Raw genomic sequence first — 18,563 nt, 5'->3', positions numbered from 1 at the left:
TCGGAATTTACTTTAGGTAACCATTTATTTAAAATTCGACTGAAATCGAATTTCATCCCATTAAAACTATTTTTAGTCATTATGGTTGAAAAATATGAGATTTCTTCTTTCAACTGATTATTCAATTATTTTATAAAATGTAATTTCCAAATAAATTTTTATAGTACTTCTGATGCATTCTTAAATAACAATGAAAAGAAATGTTTACTATATTAAATGACTTCTCATTATTTACTTTGAAAGAAGTTAAATCAAAACATTTATTTTCCTTCCTAATTTAATAAAATCCTTTCATAGTGCATAGCTTTGTTTCGAAAACAAAATCCAATTTACTTGAAAAATTACTGTTTAGAGTGTATTGTAATTTTGCATAACTTTATAAAATGATCTTCTCTATCAATGTCCTTGAAAATTGAATAGCGTTCTGTATCAAATATTTTAAGCATCAACCTACATAATTTATATTGTTTGTTGATACTTCTTGTTCTTGCGTACAGGCGACCACCCCGCCACCATTGAACGTAGCAGTATCGACAGGATTTGTTGTGGCCGACTGTTTGTTGATATTAACTTTAAAAGGAAATTTTAGTGAATGTCTATCATAAATCATATATACCTATCATAAATCATATATACCTATCATAAATCGTATCAAATATCTGTAAACTACAGGCTCAGTGGAGGCTGTGCGAGACGTAATTGCCAAGCCGCTCATCACGTCCGGATCACCATGTCGTAATTAGGGTTGCGTGTATTTTGTTGAGACTCCAATTATTGCAACGTTTTAGAAAAATAATTTTAATTACAATTTAACTAAATAAATTAAACATTTGATTTTTACTATGAGCTTCACCGAGGCAGTACGGGCGAGAGCAATTCGGATAGAAAAAGAGAGAGAATAGCTTTTTAGCAATACCCGGATAATGAGCGGTGCGGCAATTACGTCACGCACTTCCTCCACGGAGCCTCTAGTTTACAGATATTTGATATGATTTATATGATTTATGATAGGCATTCACTACAAAATGTATTTTGCATGGGTTATGGCATAGTACTTCAAATATAAACCGTAAAGAAATTTACGGTTTATATTTGAATTATACGGTTATTATACGGTTTTATATTATACAGGAATAAAATTTCTGTAGGAAACCTCGCAATATGATAATAATTTTGTTTGATTCATCTATAATTTATTTTTAAAATTTACCCTTAATAAAAGAGCGATAACTTGGCAACTTCCAATTTAATTTAGCAGTGATAACTTGTGCAGGAAAGGTATTTAATACCATTTCAATATAAAAGTGTATTAACTCAGTTATATTAAAACAGTAAAGAGTACAGTTTTAAATTATACTTAAAAAATTTCGAAAAATTAATTAAAATGTAAAATAAATTGATGAAAAAATTAGAAATTTTGAAATGAAATTAATATTTCTTGAGACTAAATTTCTTTTGATTTTAAAATGAGATAAAATATTTTTTGTCCGATCATAGGCTCTTGAACTATTGAGAAAAACCTTTAAATTTCGGTTGAGTTTTGATTAGCAATCTAATTAGAATTTTGAAAGAAAAAAAAACTTTCCCTACTTTACGCTTAATAAATAAAAAATAATTACCTGCGAACAATAGTGTTTTGAGTTTAATGATCTTAGATCCAAATGACTGTAGAACACGTATTTTATTAATATTTACAAATTATGTAATTCATTGATAAAATTTTAACGTATAAAAATTATTATGCTAAAAACTGTAAGTCAATAGGTACTTTTAACTCCCGAGATAGAAATAAATGAAAACAATTTTATTTTTCTCTTTGATGTTGAAATGTTATTTTTTCTGGCATATTTGAGGAATGGGGCGGATATAAATAGACTCAAGGATAATACGTAAAACTTGAGCAAGATATGGATGCGATTTCTAAATTTGGCGACAAAAGGCACTAGAGATGTTAATATCGATAGTATATTAATATGCGAATGCCCAACGGCACTAGGGATGTTAATATTAGTCGTATATTAATATGCAAAGGGCTTTAATTTATTTATTACTAACCGTCTTTGGCGACTAGTTGATTTACCGAGATTAATGATTGCTAAAATTGCAATTAAATATTTTTTAACTTGTTCTTAATAATTTCAAACAAAATTCATTTTTATTTCAAATTTGATAAACATATATCTCATACAATTTTAGAAGCTTGATACCATTCTCTTCAATATCCTTTGCATACCTCTAATTCTCGGTCCATACTCTTATACTCAAAATTATCACCCGAGGTACCTGTAAAATGGGGATGCGAAGCTTCCGGCATGGTGGTTGGTTCTCGTTGTTCTGGTGGTTACAGAAATAGTGCGATGTTGGTAACTCACTATCGATGATAGGAGGTACCTAATATGGGAAAAATTTAATCATGGCCGGTGTTAGCACTTAGGGCTCAATTATATTTCCCACCAGTGATGCTGCGTTGCTCCACTGGTTTGGATCTAAAAATGCTTATTATATTCGTTTCCTACTTTTTACTCTTTAATTTTAAATTCATTATCTTCAACACTCTCAATTGATATTGATTTTATTAACATTCAATATTAAATTTGTTCGAATGCATTCAGGTGGGGTGGAGTGGTATTTTGTGGCTATACTTACATCAGTGAAAAGAGGGACAGAATTCAAATAGATAGAAAATATCATTCTTTAATTGATTAAAATATTCTCAAAGTGCAAATTTCCCCTCTACAAAGTATAAAGGTGAAACGCTTGGTCGCTGTATGGTAAACAGTCTTCCATATAGAGCGCCAACACAACATATACATTAATTTTCATTATTAATAGTGTTATCTCGTTGAAGGCAAATGGCTGGCTAAATTGGATGTATTTGATTTTTCATTTGTTCCTTACCATTCCCTTAACAAAACCTTTTTAACTATCAAATTGTGACAGTATTAAAAGCCTCGTATTTGAGCAGATAGCTCTGTTTATTAAACATATAATCTATGCTAGGAGAGTCGAGTTTTTGACATTATAGAGGCATTGCAAATTTAATTGCGAGAATAATCAATTTCGAATTACGTATTGAGTTCTGCTTTAATGTAATTTCACTTCCTGATTTTCACGTAAGTTGCATTGATTATTAACTATATCTTGTTTCCTTAACTGTAAGTAATAGAGGAAAAGCGCGCAAATATATATAAGATGAAATGAAGAAAAATATTTGAATTTAATTGCTTGTATTAAATGCTAGTTTGCTAATTTAAGTACGCTAAAAATGTATCAAAAAACATTGCATAGCCATTAAATTGGTATTATTAAATGATTATTTTTAAAAATTAATTTTCTATTGATCAGTTTTGTGTAATAACACCTACGGAAGCTATCTTCAGAAAATAACAAATTTATTTTAATTAATTAAATTTCTGATTAAAATGTTAAAAAAAATTCAAGATACACATTTTTATCCACCAAAAAATTTGCGACAAATTTGATACATTTGGAGAAACGATCTGTACTGTAGAGCGCACACATATCCACAGATTTATTATTACTAGCTGTTTTTGGTGCGATTAATGGCTGTCACCGTGATTAATGGCTTTTCCAAATTTTCATCGATACTTCAGGAAATTATTTTTCATAATTTTAAATATTTTAATTTTAATATTTAATATTTTAATTTTAATATTTTAATATTTTAATTTTAATATTTTAATTTTAATATTTTAATTTTAATATTTTAATTTTAATATTTTAATATTTTAATTTTAATATTATAATTTTAAATATTTTAAATATTTACAAATATTTAATATTATAATTTTAAATATTTTCACAATTTTTTTTAATATTTTCACCAAAAAAAAAATTAAAAATAGGAAGAAAATTTACATGGTCAAAAGAATTGCTTCATTGAAATATATATATATATTAAATTTTAAGGTGTTGAGAAAGTTATTTTTCTACTGTAATGCTGTTTACGTATCATGGAAAAAAAATCCAAAATTCATAATTTTAATTAATTAAAATTTTAATCAAACTTTCAAAAAATTGCTCTAATGTGCACGCTTTCACTCTCCAAACTATATATGTGGCAAATTTGATAGCTATAAGTCAAATTATTCAACCTGTACAGCGTCAACGTACACAACACACGCATTCACCTTCATTATTATTTTTTATAGTTGCTATTATTATTAGTAGTAATAGTAATAGTAGTAGTATTGTTGTTGTTATTACTATTGCCATTACTATTATTATTATCATTATAATAATAATAATAATATATTGTTCCAAAAATCATTATGAAGGGTACTCTATAAAAGCTAATATGAAAAGTTGTGTTCTTTGTACTAAAAAGAAGGGAGCTATTGCTTTAAACATTAAACCATTCGGCTTAGATCAGCCAAACTATTCTTCCACAACATCATTGATCCCACTGCCATCCATAATCCCCTTGTCCACTGTCCAGAATGACACACAGTTCAAGCCAACATGTCACGCTGTTTACTTTCTCTACTTTTAACATAATCATTCATGGCTATTCCCAAGAGAGCATCCTGCAAAAAGGGGAGTCTACCCAATTTCGCCAAAGATGATAAACCAGGTTGCAACCCGCGCCAATAGATCACTCCATTGATTTTTACTTCGGATGCAGTGACACGGTGTCAGGAAGACGGATGGATCCTGGCGCAATATCTGATGTGTCGGTCGCCAAACTATTGTAGAGAGTGAAAGGTGGGGAGAAAGCGCTAAGAAGGAAGAATGGTCAGTTTTCCACAATGATTATTTGAAAAATGGAAGTAAATAATGCAAGAAGTTTTAATTCACTTTCTTAATGAAAAAAATGAATATAATTGTTTTTTCGGTATGAAGATAAATTTAATTTCCAATTAACGGATTTGATGGATATTTTAATTATTTTAGTTAATATAATATAACATAATTTTTATAATAATTATTCTCAACCTGAGTTCTCGTGAAGTTGTTGCATTCATAACTTGGTGCGAAAGTCTTAATTGGCTATGTAGATCCAAGATGTAATTTAAAATAAAATATATAAATTTTATTGCTAATAGATATTTAAAAGGAAAAAGGATCACGCACTAGAAAATACAAAAAAAGTATAGAAACTAAGCAATGTAAATAAAAATTAGAATACATTCTTTTTTTATAGCAAAATACATTAAACAGTGTGATATTCAAATTTTATTAAACATTTTTATTTAATTAGGCTTGTGTTCAGATATGCATGAATTCATTTGTCTGCCACTAACTAAAGAACTTTAGTATTTTAGTATTTTTAGTATTTTCAAAGAAATAACTTTTCATTAATTTTTCAAAATTTAATTGCCAAGAATTAAATGAAATGTTTGGTTTCACATAAATCATGTTACTTATCGATAAGACTGAATAACAATAGATATCAAAATTATAATGTAGAATTATTTAAAATGAACAAAAATCTACATCTAATAAACTTTAAAAACATATAGAAGAACTTTAAGGAAATATATTTTTATATTTTTCGTGGGATGCAAGTTTAAATAAAAGTTTATCGGATATTTCTTTTACAATATGAGACAACTTTTATGACCAAATGATTTGTTTCTAAAAGTTTCAATTAAATATTTTGTCTAACTTCATCTTAATGGCATCCTCAGAAAAATATTTTTTAACTCTAAATATGGAAAAATAGATTATACATACTGTTTTAAAAACCTTATATTAGTATGTTCATTGTGCTTGGCTTTATTCTAGTTTTTTTCCTATATCTTTAGAAATATAATTATAAAGCAGGAAAGAGCAGCTTTGTTTAAAAATGGAAAAACTCTAAAAACTTTTGAATATTGCTCTGTTCTAAAGTAAATCTTTTCAATAAGTTTAAACAAAATTTCAAAATTTTTATAAAAGGCATGCTATAGAAGCCAAATTTTAATAACTTGGTCATAACAATGGAAGAAAAAAAAAACAGAATGAAAAAACTGAATTTAAGAGCAACAATGGAAAAAGATTTGAGTTTCCTTTCAACAGTGAAATATATTGTAAAAGTTAATTAAAAATGAAATAAATGCCTAATTGAAAAGCTAATTTCTGAATTGTAAAATGGTGTAAAAATAATTTTCATACTAAAATTCGGGTATTTATTGTAGGAAAAAAAAATTTTTTTGGTTAATTTTCAATTAATTAAAAATATAACAAATTTTACTAAAATCGTTGCTAGGTGCACCCTCTTACACCCCAAAATGTAGATGTACTTGATCTGGTAACTCTAGTAAAAACGTATGGATTACAAATCGCCAACACACACACACACAATCATCATTATTATAAATGAAAAAAAAAACATAAAACGTAAAAAATAATTTCATTTCAAATGTTTTTCAAAATTGATTACTGTATTCCTTAATTTTAATCTCTTGGGTTTAATTATTTTATTATTATGTATGTTTATTGGAAATTATTGGACTTGAAATTATTTGGTAATGTTCTATTTGATATGGAGTATTTAATGAATTAAAAATCGACAGTAAAAAATTGAATTTTTATGATAGAAATTTCAATTTTCCAAATTGAGTATGAAAATTTCTTCCGAAGCATTTATAATTGAATATAAATGCTTCGGGTCTATCACCCTGGTCTATCTTTCTTCATTTACCTAATTCCAAATTATTAAATGTGTCCATTGAATTTAGAATCGTCTAGTCTCTAAATTCATTTAAATAAATATCAAAATGTCGGTTATTTACATTAAATATTTCTTTATTACTTTCCTCAGAAGGGCTCCTGGCTTTAGGCAATGCATAACAACATACAGAAATAGGCCTACTAATCGGTGAACCGGAAGTTTAGGTGAACCGGACTTTAAAGGGTGAACCGGAGTTTAACCCCCTTCTTCGCCAAGCTGCGATAACGCGCCAACGCTGGCAACCTCCAGACTGACAACCTATTATCTTTAACCTTTATTATGCGCTATGATTGCACATCTGCTCCCTCGCTTTTGTACAGTTCGCAAAACACTGCGCAAGACCGTTGTTGGCGAGTTGGCGATTTTTGAAAATTGCGCCAAGCAGGGGCTAAACTACGGTCATACCAAGAGAAATTTCAAAACGGTAAGAGATAACAAAGACAATATAACAGATAGATAACCAGTGGGAGTGGTCTGCCTAAAACTTTCCCTTAGAGAAAGATTCGTTGAGTCTATATTCTATAATAATAATTATTATTATCGTACTCTATAAAAAAGTTGTCATACCAGAGAACGTTTACATGGCATTGGTGTACAATAATTACGAATATTAACTTTTGTCCTGTATTTAGCATGCTTAACTGAATCTAACGTGTCGTCTTTGACGATTTGTCTAGTGATTAATCCTTGGTATGTGTTAATAGTATCCAAAAATAGAATATGGGTTTTAGACGCATATTTCTCAACTAATTGGAACAAAATTTTGACACAAATGGCATTTGTAGTCGCAAAATCCCATATCAAATGTGAGGTATTTGAGCCACTACTTTTTTGAATTATGGCTTGTACATGTGTGGTGAAAGCTTATAAGCCAGTTAAAAACTACGCTGCACGAGCAATTGCTTTTGTATTATGGTCATGTTACTGGACTGCGAACTACAAGGTCTCAGGTTTTATCCTAGCTCTTACCGATTCGCCACATTGGTGACCTCGGACGATGAACCTTCAACCTTCGTACAGCTGTTGTGGCGCCAAACCAAAGTCGTCAGATTCACTTGATGCAGCAAACCAAAGTCGTCAGACTCACTTGACGCAACAGCAACCACTCACACGCTCGCCATAACACTTGGCGCTACTCAAATGGGTACAGGTGCATTCGAATCAACAGCTAATACATCACCACTCAACAGTCATATCGTTCGTCTCACCTCCGACTCACTGGAGGGAGAATCTGGGGTGAAAGTTTATAAGCCAGTTAACAACTACGCTGCACGAGCAATTGCTTTGGTATCATGGTCATTACTGGACTCGAACCACAAGGTCCCAAGTTCTATCCTAGCTCTTACCAATTCGCAACACATGTTTCTTAAAGCACAGACAGATAGACGGTCAACCCTAAAAAGATTTGACTCAAAATTTGACAGGTACTTACACTATTAATGTTAAATCCTTATTATGAATTTTATCGGTCTAACTCTCTCTGTTTTGTAATCATCGTGTTAAATTATATTAGAGTAGCATGTGTACTTTATGTTAGAAGCCTGTAAAATTAGTATAAAGACCATATACCAAATTTCATCGTCTAGCTCAAAGCATTTCTGAGTTATCTTTGTCACAGACAGACGGACATTCTCCAAAAATGTGTTTCTCGAAATTAGGAAAATCGAAAACATGAAGATTCGTCAAAATCCCGAGTTTGAGTTTTTTGACGATTACTAAACTTACTCTATACTGCGTATATAAAAAAATAAAAACTGGTGAATTATTAAATATGAATATATATGGTGAATTTAAATATATTTCAAAGAACTTGTTGTTGTTGTTTGTGTCAAAACATAAACGGATGAAAAAAATTTCATTTATTTCCGTGGTCCCAAATTTTTCTTGAATATTAGACATATTTATTTATGCAACTATGCTTTGCGAAGAGGCAGACACATTTGAGAGGAAACGTTTGCAAAGAGAAATTTAACGTGCATAAACTTTTCTTTAAATGGATATTTCCTATTTTATAGATTCTGTTAATACTCTTAAATGTTTATATTAAACATCAGATAATGTTACGAATCTATAACATTACTTCCCAGCGAAGTGAGTTTCCTTGAAGAGGAGATAGTTTTGTAGATAGATTTAATAAATGTTAAATGGATGCTAGGTCACAAACTCCCAGCTTTGGAGACAAAAATGTAGGATATCGAATATTCGAGAATCTTTGTGATAACGCCATTTGGACTCGAATTCCAGTATCTTTTCAAGAATATTTAATTCCTTGTCATGGGAGCTATAAAAGAGAAGGTACTCAGGGCATCGTAGTATTTAAAGAAAGTCTGTCTTTGGACTTTTGACCTCCAGCGAAGTTTTTATGAGCTCTTTGTGCCGTCATGGTTGTTTAACAACAATTTGCTGCTTCTGAGCTATTTTTACTACTTTTTTGTGTAAACTCTGCTTATTTTCCACTGTGTTTTCATGTATAAAGAAACCCGTTTTCGAGGCTTTTAAACTCTTCAATCTACCCCCACCCGACGGATTTTACTGTAGCAGTATGCTCTTTGATATGAATATTAAAAAATAACTTCACATAATAACTGATAACTTATTTTTCCTTACTTTCTTTAAAATATAGGTTGGATTTCGAGGTCCTGACTTTTTAAGTATTTGGCAGTATGCTTTTACTTAAAAAAATTACACCATAATATCTTTTGAAGAAGGAATACGTGATAATACCATGGAATCTCTGTTAAATTCATAAGTATATAAATAAATTAATCGAAAAATCTATAAAACATCATAAATCTTAGTTGCATTTTCTGTAGGAAAACAGTTCGGAAGCATTCACTTAAAAACGTCTTACGTGATGTTTCTGTCTATTGAATATTTTAGTGAATGATAGATAAATATTTGCTATCTTTGTCCTTTCTTCTTGTTCACAAATTTCTGAGATATTACTACGTGTACATGTTTAAGGTCTCATTTCTCAAAGGTTGTTTTCAATTTCAAATATTTTACTCGTCAATTTCGATAGTTTGCTTAAATATTTAGGCTAATTTTGCTTTAAAAATACGGTCACGTACGGTTAAGAATATTCTAGAGTCAGTGACTTAATTCAGTATTCTATAGGGATTTACTCCGACTGAAATGGGTCTTTTATCGGATTTTTTTTTTTTTTTTTTTTTTTATTTAAAGTCATTTAGGGATTCAAAATATTTTTAAATTAATGTATAAATTGAATGACTAATTATTTGTGAGATTCATTATTGTATGTTAAATAGTGGTATTCAGAATTATTTCCTTTTTAATAATTTTAACAAAAAAAATTGTATTTAGAGTTGCCTTTATATCCAGGTGTATAGTTGCCTTTGACATCCAGGTAGCTCGCAGCGAAATTGTGTTCTGCATAATATCAATTAAATCTCCTATGCATAACCAGATGCTCATGATTTCCTCAAAAGAATATATTTCAGCATTAAATTCTGACAGATATTAAAGACTTGTTATTTCATAGCCTTACACCTTCCCTGTTTATTATTTGCGTAAGTCAGCCTAATATTTGAATATTATTTGCTTGAACCTTATGAAATCAAAATAACATTAGAAAATTAAGCACCTGGGTAAACAGTTTCAGATGCATACTCTTTTTCAGTAAAGGTAAGATTCTTCGTGTAATCTGTGCAGAAAATTAGCAGAATTTTTCTTTATCTTTCAATATTGGACGAAAATGTTTTAAATAAATGTTTGATTAAGCATTCAAAACGATCGTAGTTTTAATGTATCAATGAGAATGGTTGTTGAAAATGAAGAAAGCAAAAGCATATTTAGAAAAAAAAGCAAGAATTGCCAAAAATCGCTTGACAACTTTTGGCTAGTACTATCTTGACAAAATTTCAAAATAGTGCTTAAGTTTTAAAATTTCTTGGAAATAATTGCAAGGAGCTTACTCCCTCTCTTCAAATATTAAATGTACAAATGTGAAGATTTTTTTTGACTTAAAAAAGATACTTGTTGATTCTAAAAATTAAAAATTGATTTTTTAAAAATATTTTTCTAAGAAACTACAATATTTCACCATCTTTAGAATTGCAACCAAATTCTGCCAAGAAAAAACTCTGGTTGTCTAAATGCAAGTCAGTTCCCTAGATAATTTTTGGTACCTGAGTGCGAAATGGACTTCTGTTTATGTAGTGACATAAATAGTAGTCTGAAGGAGCAATATCTGGTGAATAGGAAGGTGGAATAACATATCCCAGCATAGTAATTCTAAAGTTTCTTTCACTGTATTACAACATTTGGGCGAGCACTGTCTTATTGGAAAAACAACCAACCAGGAGAAATGTCAACCTTTACATTTCTTCCTTAAGATCTACATTCACTCCAGCACCTTTCGGCTTAAATTCTGTCTTCATCTGAGCATTTCCTCTTTGTCCCTAATGAGAAATGCTGGCAACTTGGGAGCAAATTGCTTTACAATAAAGAAGGGGATGTATCCTCTGGCCACACAATCACTATTCATCTTTGTAAGGTAATCTGTCTTGCAGATGTATGTCGTTTTTATAAGGTTATTTTCATCTGTTAATGTGATAGTTTAAGCTATCATTACAACTGCACACTTATTATTTGTAACCATTATTTTTATCGGCTAGTTCTGTGTGTTATTTATTTGAATGCCCTCCCCACCACGTTGATTTAATAAGACAAGAATTTTGCTTATCTGATTAACCTGCCCCCCCCCAATTGGTATCTCGAAATGAGAATGAGAGGCTTGCGGTATGGTGGTTGGTTCTCGGCACCCCGGAGGGAACACGAAAAGGAGGGGGTTTGGCGCCTCCCATGAATGGTGGGACGTGCTTTCTTAGGGAAGAGTTGTAAAGTGGCCAGTGATGGTCCTTAGGACTCAACCATAATTCCCGCCAATGTTGCTGTAGCGGCGGTCCAGTCATTCAGTATTATTTATCCGTGAGCCTTCGGGCGGATCGGAGAGTCAGTGATATGACTTATCTGATTAAAGATTTTTTTTTCTAAATCAATTAAAATATATTAGTTGCTTAGGGCGTCTCTTTTGAAATAAATAAATGATATCAAAGCCTCATTTTATAATTATAATTTTATAATTTTTAATAATAATTTCTTTTAAAAAATATCCAGTATCTGGGAGCAATACACAAGACAGAATAAGCTATAAAATTCCGTCGCCTTACGTCTGCAAGAAAGAATTCACATATATTTTTTAAATGAAAACAAATTTAATTTTGTGCCTGATTTAATTAAAGTCATTCAATGCAATAATAAAGAAATTATATATTTAATTTAATGATTCTATCTATACCAAATTTTTAATCGTTTTATTATTATGGGCCATTCGTGTATTATAGCTAATAAACACTACTGATAACAAACTCATTATTGATATGTGCATTGGAGGCATTGACTAAAGTATAATGCTCATGTTAGTGTATTCATTATTAAAAGCAAGGCTTGATGCTTCATTCTTTTGAAGTATGAATTAAAGCAACAGATTTCGGAGCAAATGTCACTTTAAAGTTGATTAAGATAAGATAAAGGGAAACGATAAATATTTATTAAACTGCAGTTCATTGATAAATATATTTCATAAATTAAGTATATTTCCAAAATTAAATCAGATTAAATATCTTATCGTAAATAATTTGTTGTCTCATGCGGACTTATACCAAAAATATATTTATAATACAAGAAATGTTAAGATCGCTATCGCTAAAATAATAAAGTGTTAAGCAGTTTTAATTAATTTAATAAATTAATTTTTAATTATTAAGCAGTTTTAATTGCTTAGTTTTTATTTAATTAATTTAATTAAGCAGTTTGTAATTAATTGTTAAGCAGTTTTTATTTAATTAATTTAATCAATTTAATCAATTTAATTAATTTTAATTAAGTTAATCAACTTAATTAATTTTAATTAATTTAATCAATTTAATTAATTTTAATTAATTTAATCAATTTAATTAATTTTAATTAATTAAAGAACTTTATATTGCCTTTATCACATATTACAAAAGATTTTTGAAGTCACAAATGATTTTGAAAGGCCAGTTTACAATTTTGATATAAATTAATATGGAAATGTAATTTTCATTCACATTCTGTCTGAAAACATTTTTTTTATTGGGAGAAATCCGTGTGTCTAAAAACATGCAAAGAAGAAATTCAGTTATTTTGAAGTAGGTTTTAGTTAGGTAATTTAATTTCCATTTGTTTAGTTAAACTTGATTTAATTGAATATAAGTAATATGTACTTAATATATTTATTTTTTTAAATAATTAAATCTATAAGCTGCATGTGAATAAAATAAAATTTTAAATGTTCATACAGTTTGAAAACAATTATATAAATGCACAAAATATATTTATTTTCCGGCATCTTAAAATTTTGTTTTGAAATTTTTAATTAAAAGTTTTTAAAGGACATTTAACAGCATTTAAGAATTTAAAAAATACAGTTATAATTGTCATCAAATATTATAAAAAGGTTACACAATTACATTCATTGAGTTATACTCCTTTCTAATTTTCTATCATTTCGTATATATATATATATATATATATATATATATAAAATCTAAAATAATAAATTAATCAAAATTATTGAATTTACTAATTTTTATATGAAATTAACCCGTATGAACTTAATTCTAAAATGTTCTCTTATTTCCTGATCCAATTCCCACTTTTTATTTAGTTAATTCTACACGCGCTCTAGGAAATAGACGATTTGCATTTCCCAGACTCACAGATAAGGGATAAAAGTCCCTAATGCTTAAGATATTCTTTTAAATATAACTAAGATTCCTTTTCCTAAGGCGACACGTGGCAAAGAAATCCCTATGAAAATCTCATATTAAAATCATCGAAGGGAAAAATTTCTGCATCTTTTGCTCTTGTGTCGAGATGTAGACGTACGCATATTTTACCACTTTTTCTTTGTACAAATCATGCCACCCGGGATGAAATAAAGTTAACATTTCAAAAATTTCTTCATTTCAGTCTCGGTCACGTATATGCTAAAATATTTATTTTATATATATATATATATTTTAAAACGTAGTGGTCTAATAAAATCATGTTTATAGAATTGTTTTAGATTTACATTCATATGTATATTTTAGACATTATTATTTTCCACAATTTAATCTTCTAAACAATAGAAAAAGTTTGAATGAATGCTTTCTCAAATGCTGTATCAGATAGAATCTTTCACATAGAAGCCAAGTTTAAATAAAATTAACCAAATACTTATAACTAAGCTCTGAAGATATTTCATTCTTTTTCATCAGAAACACATCATTGTATAAAATATTTGAATTGTAGAAATATCGGGCCGGAATAGCCTGGTTGGTAGGGCGTTGGATTCGCGTCCCTTGGGTTGCGAATTTGAACCCCACCGGCCGAAGACTCTCCGTGTGTGTAGTGTCTAGAGCACGTATAAATCTGTCGTGGTCACGAAGTCCTCCCTGTCGAGAGTAATACCATTGTGGGTATTGGATTAAGGGTAATCGTTCTCCGATTCAGGTCTAAATTACGATCTGTCGATGAGTGAATGAAATGCATGAATGAAGTCCGCCCTGTAAAAAGGGTTGTGTAGCTAAGTCGTACTCTTGGCTCTAGATGGCGCTACTGAAAAAACAAGAGACGCACCCTTGGCTTAAAATCCCTGACTTCTAAAGTCAGTGGGCTTGTCTATGACAAGTGTCATTAGAAACAACAGCTGCAGAACACTGGCAAATCAGACAGTAAAATGATTTCAAAAATTTAACTTCAAGAGCAGGGAAAAACAATTTTCAGAAAAGCTATATTTAAATAAAAACTTGTGAGAAGTACATTTATCTATAAAATTACAAATTTAATCGTTTTTTTTTGTTTTGTTTTGTTTTTTTCTTTTAGAAATCCTCCCCCAACTCTTAAAACTCGATCCGAATGGAGTGAAACTTTTAGAGATTTTATCAGTGAGTAAGTATGACTTTTTCTTTCATTTTTAAAGCAATATTTTAATAAACCGCTTTTCAAATTCTTCATTCCAATCAGAGAATTATGCAATACATTTACAAAGCCCTTTATAAACAAATATTAATTCTCTAACTGCAAAGCTTAATTAAGGATATTGCTACGAAATTTCCGGGGTTCGTTTGGATAATGGAAGTTATATGGTGTGAAGAACGCTCAATCACCAGGCCGGCAGTAGAAAATAAAACAACGACGTTTATTAACACGAAGACACTCAGGACAGCACAAAGACGAAACTATATAAAGCACAGAAGACGATTATCTTCAGCCGAGACGTGCAGCATACACAGCAGCATACAACAGACTCTACTGCACACGGTAGAACACAGCTTAGTTCAGCACTAGCTTCACTCCTTCGCTGCTCCGCTTATCTCTGGAAGGCCAGTTCTTTAACGTCGGTTCCGACTACTCTTCGACTCCACTGGTCCACGATCCACTTCACCACTTCCCGGCAGCTGCGGGTGCTTCCTTTTATAGGTCTCAGGAGGCGGGGCTAGAAGCCTCTCAACCAATCCGGAACGTTCGAGGCGTAACTCGGTTCCTACTGGACGGATCGGAAAAATTCTCGATGTTTCGGGTATAACCAAAATTTTTAAATTCGTCGCCAAGTTTGTCGCCAAGCTCTGGGACCTCCTATGGAACAAACTATGCTGGGAAGCAGCATCACAGGTTCGTAACAATATAAAACAATGCAGTATCTGTAACTTAACATTTGTTCAAGATAAGTAATTTTAAAAGCGTTACACGTAATTTTGCTAGATAATTCGACACATATATTTTTACGAATGTGTAATATTGCTTCCCAGTACGGTTAGCTCCATCAAAGTGAAGAATGTTTTTCGATAAGCTTTCTTGAATGTTGGTGCCTTATGCCGGATCAAAGGAAATGAGAACAGTGCTCAATTCTCTCCATTGTAGTATGAAATTCAATTCAATTCAAAACTTGTCGTGTTGTCTACATGTACGAAAAAAATCTTCCTGCTGGTTTTTCAAATTACAAATACTATTCAAACTAATGATCTCATCTAAGTGAAAAGAAATTTAGTAACAATTTATGTATCTTTTAAGGTGTCTTGAACGAAATGAAGAACACCGACCTAACATCCTGGAGCTACTATTGCATCCGTTTATAACGGCCATTGATGATACCAGCAACCCATCGCTCACTTTAGAAGAGCATCTGCAGCAGGAATTTGTTCCCACATCTGGTTCCAGAGTGAAACAAGTAAGTTCTCATCTCATTGAAAATTAATTAACAATTATAATTTTAAAAAAATAAACTTTAAAAAAATAATTTTAAATAAAAAACATTAAAAAAATAAACAGAATCGTTTGAAATAATCAGCAGAAAAATCTTAAGCCTAGCCTCATTTGCGTGGGGAAAAAAACTGAAGCCTTACTCATTTGGCGGTGGGGAAAATGAAAGGACTTTTTTGGTGGGAAAGTTAGTTTTTAATTAATAATTAAAATTCTAATTCAAAATTCAAAAAAAGGGACCCCAGGTGCACATGCCCGACCTCCAAGGTATACATGTACCAAATTTGGTAGCTGTAGGTCAAACGGTCTCGCCTGTAGAGCACCAACACACACATTGAGCTTTATATAAGTATAGATGAATCGAAATATTTTCCAATGAAACACGATGAGGCACTAAGGTTAAGCAAATTATTAGAATGTCCGATTCATTCTAAGTTGATTTGGTGAATGTTAAATATGTGGATCATATGGTGGGGATAGTATTGTTTCTTAGAATATGTAATAAAATGTAGAAAATATGTAGAATATTTAGTGTTAACTATTGTGATGGTTCATGATACTGTAAGGTTTTATTTCATGTCCCGTGTTCTACATCTGAAAATATCACAAATAATTAGATTCATCATCGACAATTGTAGTATGGCTTATGAATGAGAATGGATTGTAAAAAATTAAATCGCGCATTATTCTAAACCTGTTCAATTACAATACGCTTTAGAAAATTCTTTTTTCAGGTTAACTGTAAAAAGTGTATCCATCCCATATGATGGGATGGATACACTCTGATTAAAACACAGTTGTAGATTCTCCAGAAAGTCAATCTACCCTTAAATACTGAACCTAAATCGATGGTAGTGATGGCAGTGTGATGTGGTTTCTTTGGCACAAGGTCCAATTTAAGATACACTACGCCATTCTCAGGGATTTTAAGAGATTCTAATATTAAAATATGTGTAAATAAAACAAGGATGTATTGTAATATTGCAAAACGTCAAAAGTTAAGGAGGTTCATGATTTATCATGATTTGGCAGAAGGATAGAAATAAATCTGAAATTTTAAATACTATGGAAAAAAACCAATTGCTTTTAAAAAATCAAATTTTTGAGGGAGGTTTCTCTCCCACGAGGTCCTATAGATTTCAAATACGCGAATGAAAATGAGTTAAAGGTTGAGTAAAATTAGTACACAAAGTAAGAATATGGACAACAGAATTGATCACACCACTGTTCGTACAATGAGAAGCCAGTTCGTCAAATAACAAATGTCTGTGTGTATACCTTTTGTGAAGAGAATTAACTTAACATCTGTGCATCTGTTCGGTAAAACTGACCACATATTTATTTTTGGTTGAATAGCATATAGTTTGTCAACTTGTGTGTACCAAACTTTTTGCCACTCTCCGTAAATATTGTTACAAACTTGTAATTTGCTTCCCATCACGGCTAGTATCACCGTAAGAAAGACCGTTGTAAGATCTGAGCTGAGCGGCTGCCACGTCAATGACCTGAGAGCTTGGCGACCATTTGGTGACTTGGCGGTGAATTTGGCGAGTTTGGCGACTAAATGGATACTACTGGAAAGTTCGAGAACTTTCACGATCCATCCACTAAGACCCGAGATACAGCCAGGTACGCCCTGATTGGTCTGAAGATTCTAGCCCCGCCTCCCGGAACTATAAAAGATGGGCAATCTGAAGCTGGAGAAGAAGTGTGTGTATCGGCGGAAGTTGTGTGTGTGAGAGTAGTCGGAGTCGCCGACAGGTAAAGAAACTGGAGGATTAGACAGCAAGCAAGCTGCTAAACTTACAATTAAATGCACTGAGTAATTACAATTGAGTGGCGGTATTTGTTGTAGAAGAAAAAATTTTGTAACAATATATTGTTTGATATATCCTGAAACACCACAAAAGGGAACACGGAAAGGGAGAAGTAGCGAAGCTAATTTCGCAGTTATATCTACAAGCTCATTGCCATAAATTCCAACATGATTTGGTACCCAGTAGAAAATTATGGCGAAACCTCTGTTCATCAATATTGATAGTTGTTCCATGTTTTATACATCAATCGGGTGACAAGAACAATCAAAATTTTGTAATTGTTGCAAAAAGCCCATGTTGTTGGTGTATATGCTACATTTATGAACATCAGATGAAGAAATACTTTGTAATGCATATAAAATAAGTTGCATCTGCAGTGTATTAAAAGGAAAGCTCCATGAGAAACTAAATTGAGCTTTCTTAAAAAAATTATACAAATTATAAACATTTAGTCAAAGCACATGCTTTCCAAACAATATAAATAATCAATAGTATATATGATTAAATTGAAACTACTACTAATTAAATTGTTCTCGATTTTATCATCTATTCTCATTTTATATGTCTTTTCAATATACTTGATTGTGTTAAAAAAAATTTATATTATGCCATTATTATAGTCAAAGGACCAAAATGATTATAGTATCCAGTATGGAATTAATCTCTTCGAAATGAAAGTATGTAGAAAGCCGATGACATTAATTTTTTTTATTGAGAATGTATCTTAATGTTCTCTTAGAAACGAAGCGATGAAATTACAACACAAGAAACAAGAACAA

At 30.8% G+C, this 18,563-nt stretch overlaps 1 protein-coding gene across 1 annotated transcript in view; it reads left to right on the top strand.

The window, feature by feature from the left end:
* Positions 1-18,563, top strand: part of LOC129957655 (neither inactivation nor afterpotential protein C-like) — a 170,150-nt gene that overhangs the window by 77,725 nt on the left and 73,862 nt on the right. The window contains exons 7-8 of the mRNA XM_056070097.1: positions 14,591-14,656; positions 15,779-15,935. Coding sequence (XP_055926072.1) covers positions 14,591-14,656; positions 15,779-15,935 — 223 coding nt within the window. The remainder of the gene's footprint in view (positions 1-14,590; positions 14,657-15,778; positions 15,936-18,563) is intronic.

The sequence above is a fragment of the Argiope bruennichi genome, chromosome 11, assembly GCF_947563725.1.
Source record: "Argiope bruennichi chromosome 11, qqArgBrue1.1, whole genome shotgun sequence".
Taxonomy (NCBI): Eukaryota; Metazoa; Arthropoda; class Arachnida; order Araneae; family Araneidae; genus Argiope; species Argiope bruennichi.
Note: the sequence above shows the minus strand (reverse complement) of the source record. Positions and strands in the feature narration are given on the sequence as shown.